Here is a 15,032-nt window from a genome sequence, read left to right as displayed (position 1 = left end):
TTTGTAATTTTCAAATGAATGAAGTTATTTTTGGTAGCAAAAGTCATTTGAAAACTCTCACTGTAGATCTATATGCTAAGGTAAATCTATTGAGCATTACGAGAAAAGTCAAAGCCCGCGGCGCAAGCTTAGGCTTTCAAAAAGCATCACAAAAAAATAAATAAGCCAAGTGAATGGTTGTTAGTTGCTACCCAACAAGATGCAGGAAATGTAAATGAGAAATGTGAGGAAAAATCTCTTTTTAACACTCTTTTTAGTAAGAGAGTATGTGTTAGAAAAAATATGAAAAATAGAGTGTCCATAACCCTTCTAAATGCAAATAATCAAGTTAAAATATGACCACTAGTATTTTATTTTATTTTTTGTTTTGGAAAGATATGACACTGGTGTTATTAATTTGTTGAACTAAATAGGATTCTATGATTTGCTGAGTAACCAAAATTATTTAAAAGAAATAGACTAACAAAAAACATCATCATGAGTTTTTGTAAAAAGAAAATTACATGATAAGGTAGTTCATGAACTAATAACTTTTAGTACCTAATAATAGAGCTACCACCTGATACTTATGGTCATGGTTTATTACTCACACTAAAAAAATCAACACCATACTACAAATAGAGTGTACTGCATAACATGCTAGAAGAACAGGTGCAATCATATATGGGTACGGCTGAAATGAATTTATTGATGGGTCTTACCCTTCATAGACCGATAGACATATTCACACTAAATGTTTTGGACATGAGTTAGCATTTTTTTTGTCTAGTAGCCTAGTAGCTAAAGGCGCTAGAGCTCACACAATTAAATATGGAGAAGTGGGGTGTCTGGGGTTTAAACCCCGACCGCTGCATAAATTATGCAATGTCCCTACCATCTAAGTTAAGTTCACAGGAACACATTTTTTCTTTTCTTATATAATAAAAGAGGAGTAGTGATATTTATACATCTATTTGTAACAACTTCTATGACAACTTTTTTTTTTATTGGTAAAAAACAATAGATAAAAATAAAAAGAAAGAATAAAATGATAATAAGAGTATGAGAAAAAGTTGTCAAAAGATTGTCATTGTACAAATATCATTTCTCTAAAATAGTGAAGAGAGGAAGACCTTAGAATAGTATATCCCCTCATCTTACATGTCGATACAAACAAAACTATGCCTGCTACCAGCTGCAACTCAAATTAATACAGACAAAAAATATGAATACTTTCAATTACACGTGTTGATCAGTTGGTTAAAACAAGTGGTACCACTCTATTTTAAAATTGCCGGTTGCTGCTGATTCACATACACAGGAAGGACAAAAAGTACAAGTGTGATTTTAAATTATACTGCTATGCTATGGTTTAATTTCCAAATAGATGATAAGTTTTATGAGCAATAAGACAGAACAAACTTTTCTAGATCACACAGCATGATAGTATGTGATAGTTCTGAGTTCAATCACCATTTAGCACAGAAAGTAAGTAGTCTTCACTCTCTTTCTCAGCTTTGTCGGACAATCTATTGAGTAGATTTGCAGCTAGAAAGGGAACAGATGTTCTTTGAGAAGGAAATGTTAGTGGACGTGTCATGTCCTCATCAATTCTATCTTATGATGCGGCAATTGTTTCATAATATGAGGAAATAGAATAGTGATAAGAGTAAAGTGTACATATTAGACAAATGCAGAACAAATTAGGTGCAACTTCATAATAGTCATAAAACCAAAATGGTCTGATATCAATGTCAGCTTCTTGAAGTATGGTAAAAAGTTCAAAAACATATTAATCATATTTCTTGATAATAGCCAAATGAGAACAATGAAATAATTTTATATGGCTATGTTTGAGCCAAGAGACTTCTGCACTAGTCACCGGCTTTGGATGCAGGTAAAAGAAATATACATCATTAAGGGTCTAGAACTATGTATGGAACCATAGAACATAATGCTACATGTTTGAGTTGGTGTAACGTTTGGCGAAATCACAATGCCATTATGGTTTTGTTGAATCTCTAAAATGTAGTTTTTATCAAAATTTACCGTTGATTCAAATATGCACTCGAGAACATAAGCAGACAATGAACACAGAACAGAAGCAGAGTAATTCCGCAACATCTTGGCTAAGAAACCATGTATTCAATATAAACTCATCAGAGTTAAACCATAGCATCCAATTACTATATTATTCCTCACTAAATCTTTTTAATCGCTTTTCAACATCATATAACAGACCAGAATATGCAAGTATAGACAGACATATAATAGACATGTACTAGTACTATGAATAAATAAGCATTTAAACTCAAAATACTGATAGTCCCTACCAACAACATAACATAAAACTAAGCACTGGAAAAGGAAATTTAAAAAAAAAAAATTAATCATAAATAAAGGATTTGAGACACTTCACTCTAGTAATAACATATTATTGGCTCTACCAGCATCAAAATGCAAATCTCAAACCCTAATAATACTATAGGAAAAAACAAAAAAAAAATACCAAATCTTGGCTATTTTCTCAGAGGATTCAAGTTCCTTGTTGTTACTACCTTCAGATCTAAACACCAATTGATCCTCTTCCTTATAATAACTTATTCTTTTGTTGCATAATCTTTTTTGTCTTTTCTTTTTGAGATTCTTGAATTAAAAGGTAAATGCAATTGAATGAAAATCAATTCTGCTGATCATTTCTCTTCCCTGATCCATCACCTTCTCTATCCTCAAGCAACCTTCCAGTTTCTTCATCAGCTTGTGTAACCTTCTTCTGTGCTTCTTTAGCCTTAAGTGCCTGCAACTTTGAATGATTATAATAAGCCACACCCAAGAAAGCAAGACCATACCCAAACAAATTAATGGGTGTAACAGTATCCTTAATCACACTCCATGAAAAAGCAATCAAAAGCCAATCTTTAACAACACCAGCAACATTCATTGTCAAAGCAGATGTTTTCCCAACAAGAAGAAAAACAGCAAGATTCAAAGCAAATGCACACAAAGAATTAGTCCCAAAAATGACAAAATCAAAATGAAAACTTGAATTCTCTTTCAAAATTGGATATTCCACAAGGATCCAAGGAACAGACAAGAAAACCAAACAACAAGGTGCAACATAATACAAGGACGTAATTGGATTCAATGAAATCCCTTTGGATGTAAGCAAGATTTGAATCATAACCAATCTGGTAGCTTCGAAAGCAACAGCACCAAGCTGTAAAATAACCCCCCATGTATCAAATCTAGCTTCACCATAAGCAGCAACAGCAACACCCATTGAAATGGAAAGCATGTTAAACATGGTATCATTTTTATAAGATTCTTTTCTGAGACCAACGCCGATGGAATAAACAGCGACAGGCATAAGAGCTTTAAGCATTTGAATAAAAGAAACAGAGAGATAAATGTAAGCGGAATTTGATAACCAGAGAGAAAGAGAATAGAGTGCTCCGATTGGAACAACGGAAGAGAAATAAACTTCGCGAGACATTGAAACGGGTTCAACGAATTTGAAGACACGAACGAGAAGAATAGCTAGGGTTGCACAGAAAGACATGTGGATCATTGTTAGGGAAATTGGGAATGGCCAATTGTACATCTTTTTGTCTAAGATGTATTTGTTGTAAACGATAACAGTGAATGATAAGAAGATCCATATCGCTACGTATGTGTAGGATAATAAGATCTTCTTCATTACTCCATCGCTTACAGATCCACCTTTCCCCATTGTTGTTGTTTGTTAAACTCAGAAGAGGAAGAAGAAGAAGAAGAAGAAGAAAAAGAAAGAGTCTCAGATTAGAGAGAGAGAGAGAGAGTTATATATATAACTGATTAAATATTTTTGCGAATTGAGAAGCAAAACAACTCTATAAATTAAATTATATTTTAATTTTTTTGACAAAAATTAAATACTATTCATTCAAACTAGTACAGTCATCCCTTAAGGGACACATTTGGCTTTATTTCACATTATTTATTTATTGGTCAATGTAATTTAAAAGTATGTTATCTTTATCAATTATTGTGTATTATATCCGGTCAAAAAATTATTGTTTATTATATAGTATTATTATAAATAATTAACATTTTTTTTCTATAGTTGCTTAATTGAGTAATGTTTTCTTAAAGAAAAATGTTATTTTTATAAATAATTGTTTTTTTCTAATGTCTTTTTTATGACTTTCAACTTTTTTATTTCACGCAAACGATCAAATCATTCATACGACTCTTATATCGTTGATTTTTAAGTGTTTTTTTTTTTTTGTTTCTTTTGTACAAAAATTGATTTTTAGTAAATTAATTCTGCAAAATCGATTATATCCAAAAGTCATTACCATTGTGGCGAATAATGGTGCAAATTACTGTTGTAAAAATAAAATAGTTCAAATTATAGGCTGAGATTCTCTAGAAGAGAAGGTGGCCATAGTCACCCAAACAATTAAAAAATATAGTAAAATTAAAAAAAAAAATCAGAAAATTAGAAGAGAATACGAAGAAAACGGTTTCACTTCCTTCGTCGTTTCACTTCCTTCACCTCTCTATGGTTTGAACCAATACTATGGTGTTCTCAACCTCCTTCTCCTCATTACTGTGACTTACCATCATCGTTTGGTTTCACTTTTGTGACGCTGCTTCACTCATCTCGCCTCCGACGTGCTACGTCGATTCTGAATTTCCGTCGTCCTTGTTCCACTGTGTTGCAGACCTGAAGCTTACTCCAATGGTAGAAACGACACACGTAGAACATGATGCAAATCTTCACCATTCATCACCACCTCTGGGCACCGGTAAGACTTTGTTCTTTGTCGATGAATACACACACGTAGAACATGAATATTTTGAAAGTATTTGGACAATATAAAATTAATATAAAATGTCTATGAATATTAACATGTCGACTTTATATTATTTTTTCCATTTTCTAGAGAATGTGAATATTACATCCAATCCAATGGTTGAAGGTGTAGAAAAATTGGTGAATGATATTGTGCAAGAGAATAATGTTAGTAATGTACCACACTTGGAAATGGAGTTTGAGTCTGAGGCCTTCACATATGAATTTTATAATGAGTATAGTAAGAAATGTGGTTTTGGTATCCGTCGAGAATATGCAAATAAAAGCAAAAAAGATGGAGTTCTTACTTCAAGAAAATTTGTGTGCTCCAAAGAGGGTAGACGCGGTGCTGACAAACGTGATTACTTGACAAAAGATGCTCGAGCAGAAACTAGAACATGATGTTTAGCACGTATGGTTATTTCACTTGATCGGAAGATTGGAAAATACAAGGTTATTGACTTTGTAGCGGGACATAATCACCTTCTTCTGCCAGCTGAGTATGTTTATATGATTCGCTCTCATTGACACATATCTGAGTCACAAGCATATCCCAAATTGTATTGGCCGATGAATCTGGATTGAAACCAAAAGATTTTCATGAATTTGTGTCAAAACAAGCTGGTGGAATAAACATTGTTGGTTATACAAGACAAGACCATAAAAATTTGCTTCGCACTAAAAGGAACAACTCGCTAAGGTATGGTGAAGTAGGTGCGTTACTAATACATTTCAAAAAGCAAAGTGAAAATCCTTCATTCTTTTATGAGTTTCAGATGGATGTTGAAGAGCAAATAACAAACATATTTTGGGCGGATGCACAAATGATAAATGATTATGGGTACTTTGGTGATGCTGTCACTTTTGACACCACATTCAAGACAAATAAGAATTATCGTCCGTTGGGAGTATTTGTTGGCCTTAATAGCCACAGACAAACAATTGTTTATGGGGCATCATTGTTATTTGATGAAACAATCCCTTCTTTTCAATGGTTATTTGAAACCTTTCTCAAAGCAATGGGTGGGAAAAAGCCTAAAACCATTCTAACAGATCAAGATGCAGCAATGGCTAAGGCTCTTTCTTTAGTCATGCCAGAAACATTTCATGGATTGTGCACTTGGCATATAAGGGAAAATGCCCTAAGGCATGTGAATCATCTATATCAACGAAGCTCACAATTCTGCTCAGATTTTAAAGCGTGCATTGATCTACACGAAAAGGAAGAAGAATTTTTGAGTGGATGGGAGACTTTACTAGTTGAGCATAATGTTTCTAAAGACTCATGGCTCCATACTATTTTTCGATTCAAGGAAAAATGGACATGGGCTTATGTGCAAAAGACTTTCATTGCAGGTATGAGATCTACTCAATTAAGTGAGAGTTTTAATGTTGATTTAAAAAACAGTGTTGTTTGTTTTGAGTGGATGGGAGGCTTTACTAGTTTATTTTGGCTACTTTTATCTTATAATTTGATGACAACTCTTATTTTGGCTACTTTTCATTTCCAACTATATGTACCATTTTGCTATAATGTGAAATAGAAAAGGTTCTGCTATAGTTACACTTGAAAAAAATAATATGAATATGGTATATTTGATAACAGTACAAAGCCAATTCATTACACGAAAATCCAAACATTACATTTGATATGCTAATTTTATTGACGACGGATGGGTGCAAGCCGCACAAAAACCAACCGCGCAAGCGAAAAGAAACAAACCAATACAAACAAGGGTGCCGTATATAGGTGGAACACCCGACACAAACCCCTGAAACAACACTCCCTAAAGCAACTACCAAAATAAAACCCTGCCGCCTAACACTAGAGAATGATGCAAAGGTATTCACTGAACCAAAACAGCCGAAAAATGAACATCCGAACAAGAGAAATGGCCCCCTACGCATACAGCTGCATCAAAACCAGCCCCCTTGCACAACAAACCGCGCAGAACCGCGCCACAGATAGCTGCTGGCAGCTGCTAACACCAACTGACAGCAGGAGCAAATAGCACCAACCGCCCCCTACTGATGGCAGACACCAACCAAAACCGCAGCACTTGCAATGAGTACAAAACCAGAAGCCCCAAAATCTAAAACACAGATGACAATACAATTCAATACAATGTTGGGCTCCTCTAAGGATTATTCCTTTAGGACAACAATACAACAGCAGGACATAAAAACAGTCCGCAATACAGAAAAATAAACAACATTTTAACCCTTGAGCTTCATCATTGCTTATGGACTTGGCTCACTAACCCTCCCCACTATGATATATTATCATATATGTAGCAGCATTACATGTAACAGCAACCAAAGTCTTGCTCAAATTATGAATATCATCACTAGCAAAATCTGCAAAAAGAATAAGCCAGTAAAATAAAATACAAAGTGAGTTCCTCTAAATTGATATGAACAATTGAACATGTATGTATGCAAAGGTATCTGTCAAAATTGAAGAATTAGAATGCCAAGGGAAAACCTTCATGTCTTTGTTGTCTTCTAGAAAACATGAACGAGAAAGGGCAGATTTGGGTTGTCGCAGTAACATATGGTGTTGGCTTCTAGAAAGGGTAGGTTTGCGAAGAGGCACGACGGCGGCAGTGGCGGAGGGCTTTACTTTGAGATGCGGTGACGACGTAAGTGACGGAGGTCGTTAATCGGAGAGACAATTGTGAGAGATGGAGAAAGTGTATTCTCTCTCTTCGTATTCACTATTCCCATCCATGTTTTCTGATTTTTTTCCTTCAGTAAATCTCAGTCATTGGAGTTTTAATGTACCATGTGTCAAACTCATACTCAACCAACTTGAAGATCTCAATTTCTTAGGAAATGGAGAGGATTTGCACCCATAGTAAACTTCAGAGCTACCACCGTGGTCGCCAAAAAAATTGAGGGGATGAAACATTCCAGTGATTATAAAAAAAAATAAAAAAAAAGACTAAAAAACCGATTTTGTAAATTGAGGAGTAAAATTGTAATATTAATAGGAAGACCATGACTTGTTCCCTCTTTATGTGTGATTTTGTCTCCATTTTGTTGATGTTAAATTTGATAGTTCAGTAGTTCACCAAACTTCTTATACATTTTTTGACTGGCACCTAACTTTAGATATTGGGTCAGTATAATGCAATCAATCTTCGTAAGCTTAACTCAATTAGCAGAAAGAAACAATGCATAATATATATAAGGTTTGAAGTTCAAAATCCGGCCACCACAAAAAAAAAAGTATAATGCAATTGAAAAATGTGTTGGTTACACTTCAACAAGTAAACCATTCATTCATACGACTTAACCAGGCATGGAGCCAAGGAGGGTGACAACTGACAAATGCGCACAAAGAAATTAACTCAATCGGTGCTTAGACATGTCGTAAGTTTGACTGCTAATTTTTCTCTTCATTTAAATGCTACAAAACAGAGATGGTAATAACTTGAAATGTGCTTGCCACTTCGAGTTATTGGCGCAAATGTTGGGATCAACCAAATTGGGCCACATTAACCTCTCAATTTCAACCAATAAAATAATTGGGTGATTAAATTCAAGTGGTAAATGAGCTACGAAATCATTCATTTAAGAGAATCAAATTCGAATTTGAACTAAAACAATATTTGAACATACTTTATTTACTAATTGATATAATTTTCATTATCGGTGTCCATTTTCTTAGAAATAATAATGATGATTAAGACAAAATAATTAAACAAAACATCATTGTATAATATTTGAACTCCAAGAGTACCTCCAAGCTACTATTGTTTGTATTGACAACACTAATAATTTCCAACACCACTTATTCCATTTTCTTCCGCCGATAACATTGTTTACTTTTCTGTTCCGTGTGTGTTAGGTGAGGATGAATGACCTATTCTCTGTGTGGGGTTTGTGTTGCATAAAAGGCCATAGACTATATACTCGTCTTTGATGTTGACACCGTACCATAGAATACAGATTCTTTGGTTCACTCCTAAGTCCTAACTTGCCCAAATGCAGCAGCATATTTGTGCCCTTCATTCAAGGTAACATTGAATCTTCTATTTTTTATTTTAATTGATTTTATTTTTCTTATAAGGACGACGGAGGATGACGTCAACTCTTTAGAAGGGGTGATGTAGATACAAATATTCTAACAATCAAGTAAATTCGTGATCGATGGGCGTGAGATATTTAGGGTTAGAGAATAATTAATGTTTTCTTTTTAAGGAAGAATGATTAATGTTATTTATATAACTATTTGGTAACAATTTTTGATACAACCATATTTCAAAAAAAAAACTTTTGAGACAACCGGTTTCTTCTCTCTTTTTTTTTGGAATAAAAACGATAATGAGAGAGAGATAGAGAGAGAGAGAGGGAGTAAAGATACAATGGAAGTATGAAAGATAAGATTGTTGTAAGCTTTATACTCTCATTATATTTTAGAGTGACAATTTTTTGATAAAGGACAATTTTTGTAGGTTATAAACACTGGTATTTCAAATTTTATAAGCTTCCTCTTTTCTACTTCATTTCAAGGACAACATTTTCGAACTATATTTTGGTCAAAAATTATAGATACTTAATCGAATATAAATAATTTCATGAAATATCATTTGTCTCAGCAAAAAATGAAAAAAGAGAAAGAAGAAAGAATAGGAGATGAAGTAAAGAAATGTATGTGAAAGAAAACGAATGACTGCAAGGGGAGATAAAAATTAGAGGAATAATATTTGTATAAGCATTTTGTGACAATTTTTATGATAACTTTATTTTTAATATTTACATCATATTTTTACTTTTTCTCTATTATTTTGGTTTATTTGTTAAGATCTATTTTTCATTATAAATTTATAGTTGATTCGTAAGTTGTCATGCAAATAATTATTCAAATAACACACCTATTAAAATCAAGTGTGATCCTATATATTGTAAAGTTTTTTTTGTTCTTTTGATAGATGTAATCATGTAAAGTTTCTTTCTACACGCTTGAGAAAATACTTACTTGGTGATCGATCAATCATATATGTACACTTTTATTCCATCATCACTACATGATAATTAAATTTTTGTCTATTAATGATGTATATAAAGAATGATTAAAGAGCTTTCTAAAGTGCTGTTGGAGGGTAATATCATGAGTATTAGGCTCCAATAATTGCCTAACTTGGAGGATAACCCAGCCACCGATGGATTTCAATTTTCAACAATCGAAAATCTTATCTAGAAAAGGACAACAAAAATCAGAAAGAGGAGGGAGTTGTTGTCTGTTGGTGGGAAAGTGAAAACACTAGTTTTAAGTGTGTATGGTACTTTGAAAGAAAAAACAAAATACAATCTCATTCCATCGTTGATTCTTAAAAGCCACAAAAAAAGTCCACTATGAGTAGGGGTGTGCAAATTAACCGATGATCTATCTACAGCATAATAACAAAGTTGTGTTTCTCTCTAAAAAAAAAAAACTAAGTTGTGTTATTTTATTGAGCGAGAGACTTCCCTATTCCACTCTTATAAATACTCACAAACACCTCCTATCATTTTTCTTCCTCTTTACTCTCATTGTCCAACCAAAACCCTTCTACGCATACGTGTGCATGCACACCAAATTGAGATCTCACGGGTACTGTCAAAAAGAGGAGGAGGAGGAGGAAGAGGAGGATATACGAACATCAACTTGTCGACCATAAACTTCTTGGTCAACCAAATTTGTTATTGGTTCAACATCAATTACTTCAAAAACATGTGACATTCCATTATCTTGTTATGTTGCTTCTTCATCTAAAAATTTGTTTTGTCTTGATGGCAATACATCATTCCTGTATGCGTCGTCGGTATGAAAGATAAGGTGCTTAGTACATTTGTCTGGCATTGTGTGCCATAATGAACGAGTCAACCAAATTATACCTTTTGTCTAATCGTATGTCAAAAAAATTTGTACTTTGGATCAATTTTGGTTCCATTATCAAATAGGTCAAACCACTCATAATAAAAAAAACACAAGTTTGTTATCATGCTCTAATAAATGTAAGCCAATTCATATATGTGTTTATATTATTTATGTGATGTATATTAAATTGGGGGCGACGAACATACACAAATCATTTTTCCTTGGTGATTTTATTTTTGCCATATAAATATGAAAATGCTTACAAAAAGTTCAAGAAATATTAAATAATAGGGTTAAATATAATTTATGTCCCTACAAGTTGGTTTTGGAGAGGAAGAAAGTTAAACCGGAGAGAAGTTGATTAGCCTGACTTTCAAGAGAATAGATGGTGACCAATCATTAAAATTAATGAAGAACATTGACTATATGGTTGAACCGTTTCAATGAACTTAACCAGAGCCCCCTCTAAAGGAGAGCTTAGAAGCACCATGTTATCTATCCCTCCTGTAAGACACCAAAATTGAAGGGAAACCCCTCGCGACACGGTGATCCTGTATTGACACAGAAAGTGAATAATGCACGAGACACCCTTAGAAAAAACTATAAAAGACTTCTACTTTCTTTGTCGGAGCTACTATCTTGATAAAAGGAAAAACATTGATTTTGTATTTTTCCAACACGATGGTAAATATGTCGGTTTTTATCAAACAAATAAAATATTGTATCCACAAAGACCGAACTTAGTTAATTTGAGTTTATACCAAAAAATTTCTAAACAAGGTATTATTAAAGGTTTTTATGGTTTGAATCTAAGTAGCTTCCTCCTAATTAATTGTGTATTGTTTATGCCTCGTATATATATTCATCATTTTCTCAACGTACGTCTCCAAACCAAGATTAATGACGCGAAATAACAAAGAGACAACTGACTTCTAATGCATATTAGAAAAATAGTTGATCATCTCTATGGATTGTGCTCAAAAAGTTATACATGATATAAATCTACCCTCGATCTCTCGAGCGAAAACACCTATACATAATCTAAACCATATCCCTTAAATAAACAATCTTGCCAGAGTCTGACCAATTAAAAGATCAATTATGACACACTACATCAACGGCAAAGCATTAAATAATATTCAGACTAAAATATATAGAGAACATAAATCATATACAACGGGCAGACTAAAATTATCATGTTGAAAGAAAGAGTGTAAGGAGTGAAATTTGCAGTGATGGAGTTTTCATGCAATTTTTATTTTCTGCTTTTTTTTAAAACATGAAGAAATTGCATTTATCTTGCTCGTCTTGTTTGTTCTGACAATTTGCTTTCATTTGCCGACGTAAACATGAACAAAATTCATCACATTAACTTATTCAAATTCAAAGACTTATTCAGAAGAAACTCAAACTTGAAAGTTATTATATTACTCCCTCCGTTTCCAAATCTTCTTATTCCTAAACAAAGCTTTGTTGCCCTAATTTTAACCTAATATTTTAGCAACTTTTCCCTCCTTCAAAACCTAACCATATTTCCTAATTTCCCTCCTCCAAACCCTAACCATGATTTCCTAACTTCACTCCTCCTAAAACCTATCTAATTGATTTCCATAAACCATATCTCCTAACTCCCCTCCTCCAAACCCTCACCAATATATTTTAATCCTTTCTCCTAAACGGAAATCTCTTTCTAAAACCATACATTTCTCCTTAAACTGAAATTTCTTAATCAACATGGCTTCCAGAAACATTCAAACTTTGCTATCATACCACTGCCTCACTGATAACCATATCTTCATTCCACTCTGGTTTATACTAAATATATAGACTTTTGCTCTTATTCCTCGATGTTGTAAAATATAAATCATTCTTTCAATCCCTTTTAATCTTTTGTAGGTCTATACGTTGGTGAAAAACCCTCTTTCCGATCTTGACAAAGCAATCAACAAGCTGAGACTGAAATACAGATCATATATCGTTGAATATGACATTGATGTTGTATGTGTTTTTTGCGAAATATACGTATTCTTAATTATTTGCATTCTATTTTATCAACGTTTGTGATGTTTTTGTTTGTTATTTTTTTAGGGTGCAGTATGCTTGCCAAACATGTTTGGCGGTGATTTTGGAGATCAAATTGGGTGCTATGCAATATTGACTGATCTTAAGTCCAACAAGTTTGAAGCATTGGTCGACAAAGTAAACGGAGCATTTTTTCTCACAAAGGGATGGAAAGCGATTCGTGACTTTTACACAATCGATCTTGGTGCCTGAATTACCTTGGTTTTTGTTGGTGACGGACAGTTTGATATACAGTTGTCTGATAGGTTTCACAAGAGTATCCCCTACCCGGTTTTTGATCCCCCTATGCATTTCCTTCTTGACAAGATGAATTTGCAAGCAACTTTCGATGACCATCTCCCCCCAATAACATCTCTTCTCGCTTATCGTCACAGTATCACTGACATGGTTCTTGATTTCGAAAAAAAAATTAACTGAGTATGATGTTACTAAAGGTTGCATGGTATGATACACTTTTCGTGTCCACCTTAACTTCTTTTATTCTTTTTCCGTTTAGTTGATATAACTTACATGGATTTCTAATTTTGCAGATTCTACTTTACACCGGCAATGTTCCACAGATGCTAGATACACTCAAGACAACTGTGAATATTATCGACAATTGCGGTAACTTATGGGTGTGTGAGCTAACTTTTGCAACTTTTCCTTATGAACACTTCAAGATAGGACGGCATTGGAATAGGTTTGTGGAAGCTCGCAGGCTCCGTGAAGGTGTGAAGATCAGAGGGGGTGCTCCGATGGTTGGGTCACATGATACCATCTAACAATTAGTCCATGTTTAGATAAATTGTGCAACACCTTTCCACTTTGAATTTTAAGTTTTAGTTTCTTAGAGTTTTGGAAGCATCTATTTTTTTGTCTTTGAATTTAGCAAATGTCCCTTGAATTTCATAAATAATTTAGCCTTGCTTGCTTTGGTTTTTGATTTATATATTTGTGTTTGTGCTCCTCAAACTATATTTAGTAGCATTGCTGTGTTATTGAAGCATTTTAGTAGCATAGCTTTTAGTAACATTATTAGTAACAATTACTACCTTTTGGTGACACTTTTAGTAACATTATTACTAACAATTACTAATCCTAATCTCTAAAATATGTTTTGGGTGGAATCAAACTAAAATCCTAATCCTAATTTCTCTCATTCAAGTAACTAAGAAATTTCATCCACATCTCTTAAGTAACTTTTTGGTGGAAACAAATTAAAATTCTTATTTCTCTCATTCAAATAATTACGGGATTTCATCCACATCTCTAAAATATGTTTTGGGTGGAAACAAACTAAAAATCCTAATTCCTCTCATTCAAGTAACTACTAAAGATTTCATCCACATCTCTAAAATATTTTTTAGGTGGAAACAAACTAAAATCCTAATCCTAATTTCTCTCATTCAAGTAACCAAGAGATTTCATCCACATCTCTAAAGTAACTTTTTGGTGGAAACAAACTAAAATTCTTATTTCTCTCATTCAAATAAGTAGGGGATTTCATCCACATCTCTAAAATATGTTTTGGGTGGAAACAAACTAAATTCCTAATCCTAATTTCTCTCATTCAAGTAACTAAGAGATTTCATCCACATCTCTAAAGTAACTTTTTGGTGCAAACAAACTAAAATCCTTATTTCTCTCATTCAAATAATTAGGGGATTTCATCCACATCTCTAAAATATGTTTTAGGTGGAAATAAACTAAAAATCCTAATTCATCTCATTCAAGTAACTACTAAAGATTTCATCCACATCTCTAAAATATGTTTTGGGTGGAAACAAATTAAAATCCTAATCCTAATTTCTCTCATTCAAGTAACTAAGAGATTTAATCCACATCTCTAAAATATGTTTTGGTGAGTCAACTATGGTAATTCTTAAGTCAAAAAAAATGTCCCATCAAAAATATTAATTTCATTTTATTCATATTAATCTTTATCCAAAAATGTTGAGCATAATTTTATTCCACTTCAACTACATCCCTTTGTTCTGCGCCCCTTCCCTATTTACATGCCAATTCTTAAGTAAAACAAAGTGCCTCATCAACAATATTAATTTCATTTTATTCATATTAATCTTTATCCTAAAATGTTGGCCACTTCCTAATTTTGTTCCACTTTTTTGTGCTTATCCTGATAACTAATACTATTTATTGCTCAACCGACATATCCTACTAACACGTATTGCACCTTTTTCCTATAAATATATCATAACCTATTAGCCAAACCATCTCAATCTAAATAAGCATCCTCTTTCTTGGAAAGGAAAAAACAAGCCAATG

General features: G+C 33.3%; 3 protein-coding genes and 1 long non-coding RNA gene across 4 annotated transcripts; 2 read left to right on the top strand and 2 right to left on the bottom strand.

The window, feature by feature from the left end:
* Positions 1–2,241: 2,241 nt before the first annotated feature.
* On the bottom strand, positions 2,242–3,792 carry LOC11423352 (probable sugar phosphate/phosphate translocator At5g25400). The gene has a single exon (XM_003603367.4). It carries the CDS (start codon positions 3,707–3,709, stop codon positions 2,660–2,662), a length of 1,050 nt encoding a protein of 349 aa, XP_003603415.1. The 5' UTR covers positions 3,710–3,792; the 3' UTR covers positions 2,242–2,659.
* A 697-nt stretch (positions 3,793–4,489) lies between these two features.
* LOC112419903 (protein FAR1-RELATED SEQUENCE 5-like) lies at positions 4,490–9,538 on the top strand. Its single transcript, XM_024778050.2, has 3 exons — positions 4,490–4,769; positions 4,908–6,172; positions 8,670–9,538. The coding sequence occupies exons 2-3, from the start codon at positions 5,593–5,595 to the stop codon at positions 8,681–8,683; spliced, it is 594 nt and encodes a 197-aa protein (XP_024633818.1). The 5' UTR covers positions 4,490–4,769; positions 4,908–5,592; the 3' UTR covers positions 8,684–9,538.
* On the top strand, positions 4,703–5,218 carry LOC112420283 (protein FAR1-RELATED SEQUENCE 7-like). Its single transcript, XM_024779066.1, has 2 exons — positions 4,703–4,769; positions 4,908–5,218. The coding sequence occupies exons 1-2, from the start codon at positions 4,703–4,705 to the stop codon at positions 5,216–5,218; spliced, it is 378 nt and encodes a 125-aa protein (XP_024634834.1).
* Positions 6,394–7,895, bottom strand: LOC11432466 (uncharacterized). Its single transcript, XR_003009994.2, has 2 exons — positions 7,302–7,895; positions 6,394–7,174 (listed from the first exon to the last, which is right to left on the bottom strand). It is a non-coding gene; the product is annotated as an uncharacterized lncRNA (long non-coding RNA).
* Positions 9,539–15,032: the final 5,494 nt, after the last annotated feature.

Source organism: Medicago truncatula, chromosome 3, assembly GCF_003473485.1.
Source record: "Medicago truncatula cultivar Jemalong A17 chromosome 3, MtrunA17r5.0-ANR, whole genome shotgun sequence".
Classification (NCBI taxonomy): Eukaryota; Viridiplantae; Streptophyta; class Magnoliopsida; order Fabales; family Fabaceae; genus Medicago; species Medicago truncatula.
The sequence above is the reverse complement of the archived record's forward strand: the minus strand, read 5'-3'. Positions and strand labels throughout refer to the sequence as shown.

What these genes read in the sequence shown, in the direction of transcription:
- LOC112420283 (XM_024779066.1), top strand. Translation starts at nt 4,703, where the DNA reads ATGGTAGAAACGACACACGTAGAACATGATGCAAATCTTCACCATTCA. An exon ending in ATCACCACCTCTGGGCACCG is followed by an intron (nt 4,770 to 4,907) that starts GTAAGACTTTGT and finishes TCCATTTTCTAG; the next exon opens with AGAATGTGAATATTACATCC.
- LOC11423352 (XM_003603367.4), bottom strand. Translation starts at nt 3,709, where the DNA reads ATGGGGAAAGGTGGATCTGTAAGCGATGGAGTAATGAAGAAGATCTTA.
- LOC112419903 (XM_024778050.2), top strand. Translation starts at nt 5,593, where the DNA reads ATGGATGTTGAAGAGCAAATAACAAACATATTTTGGGCGGATGCACAA.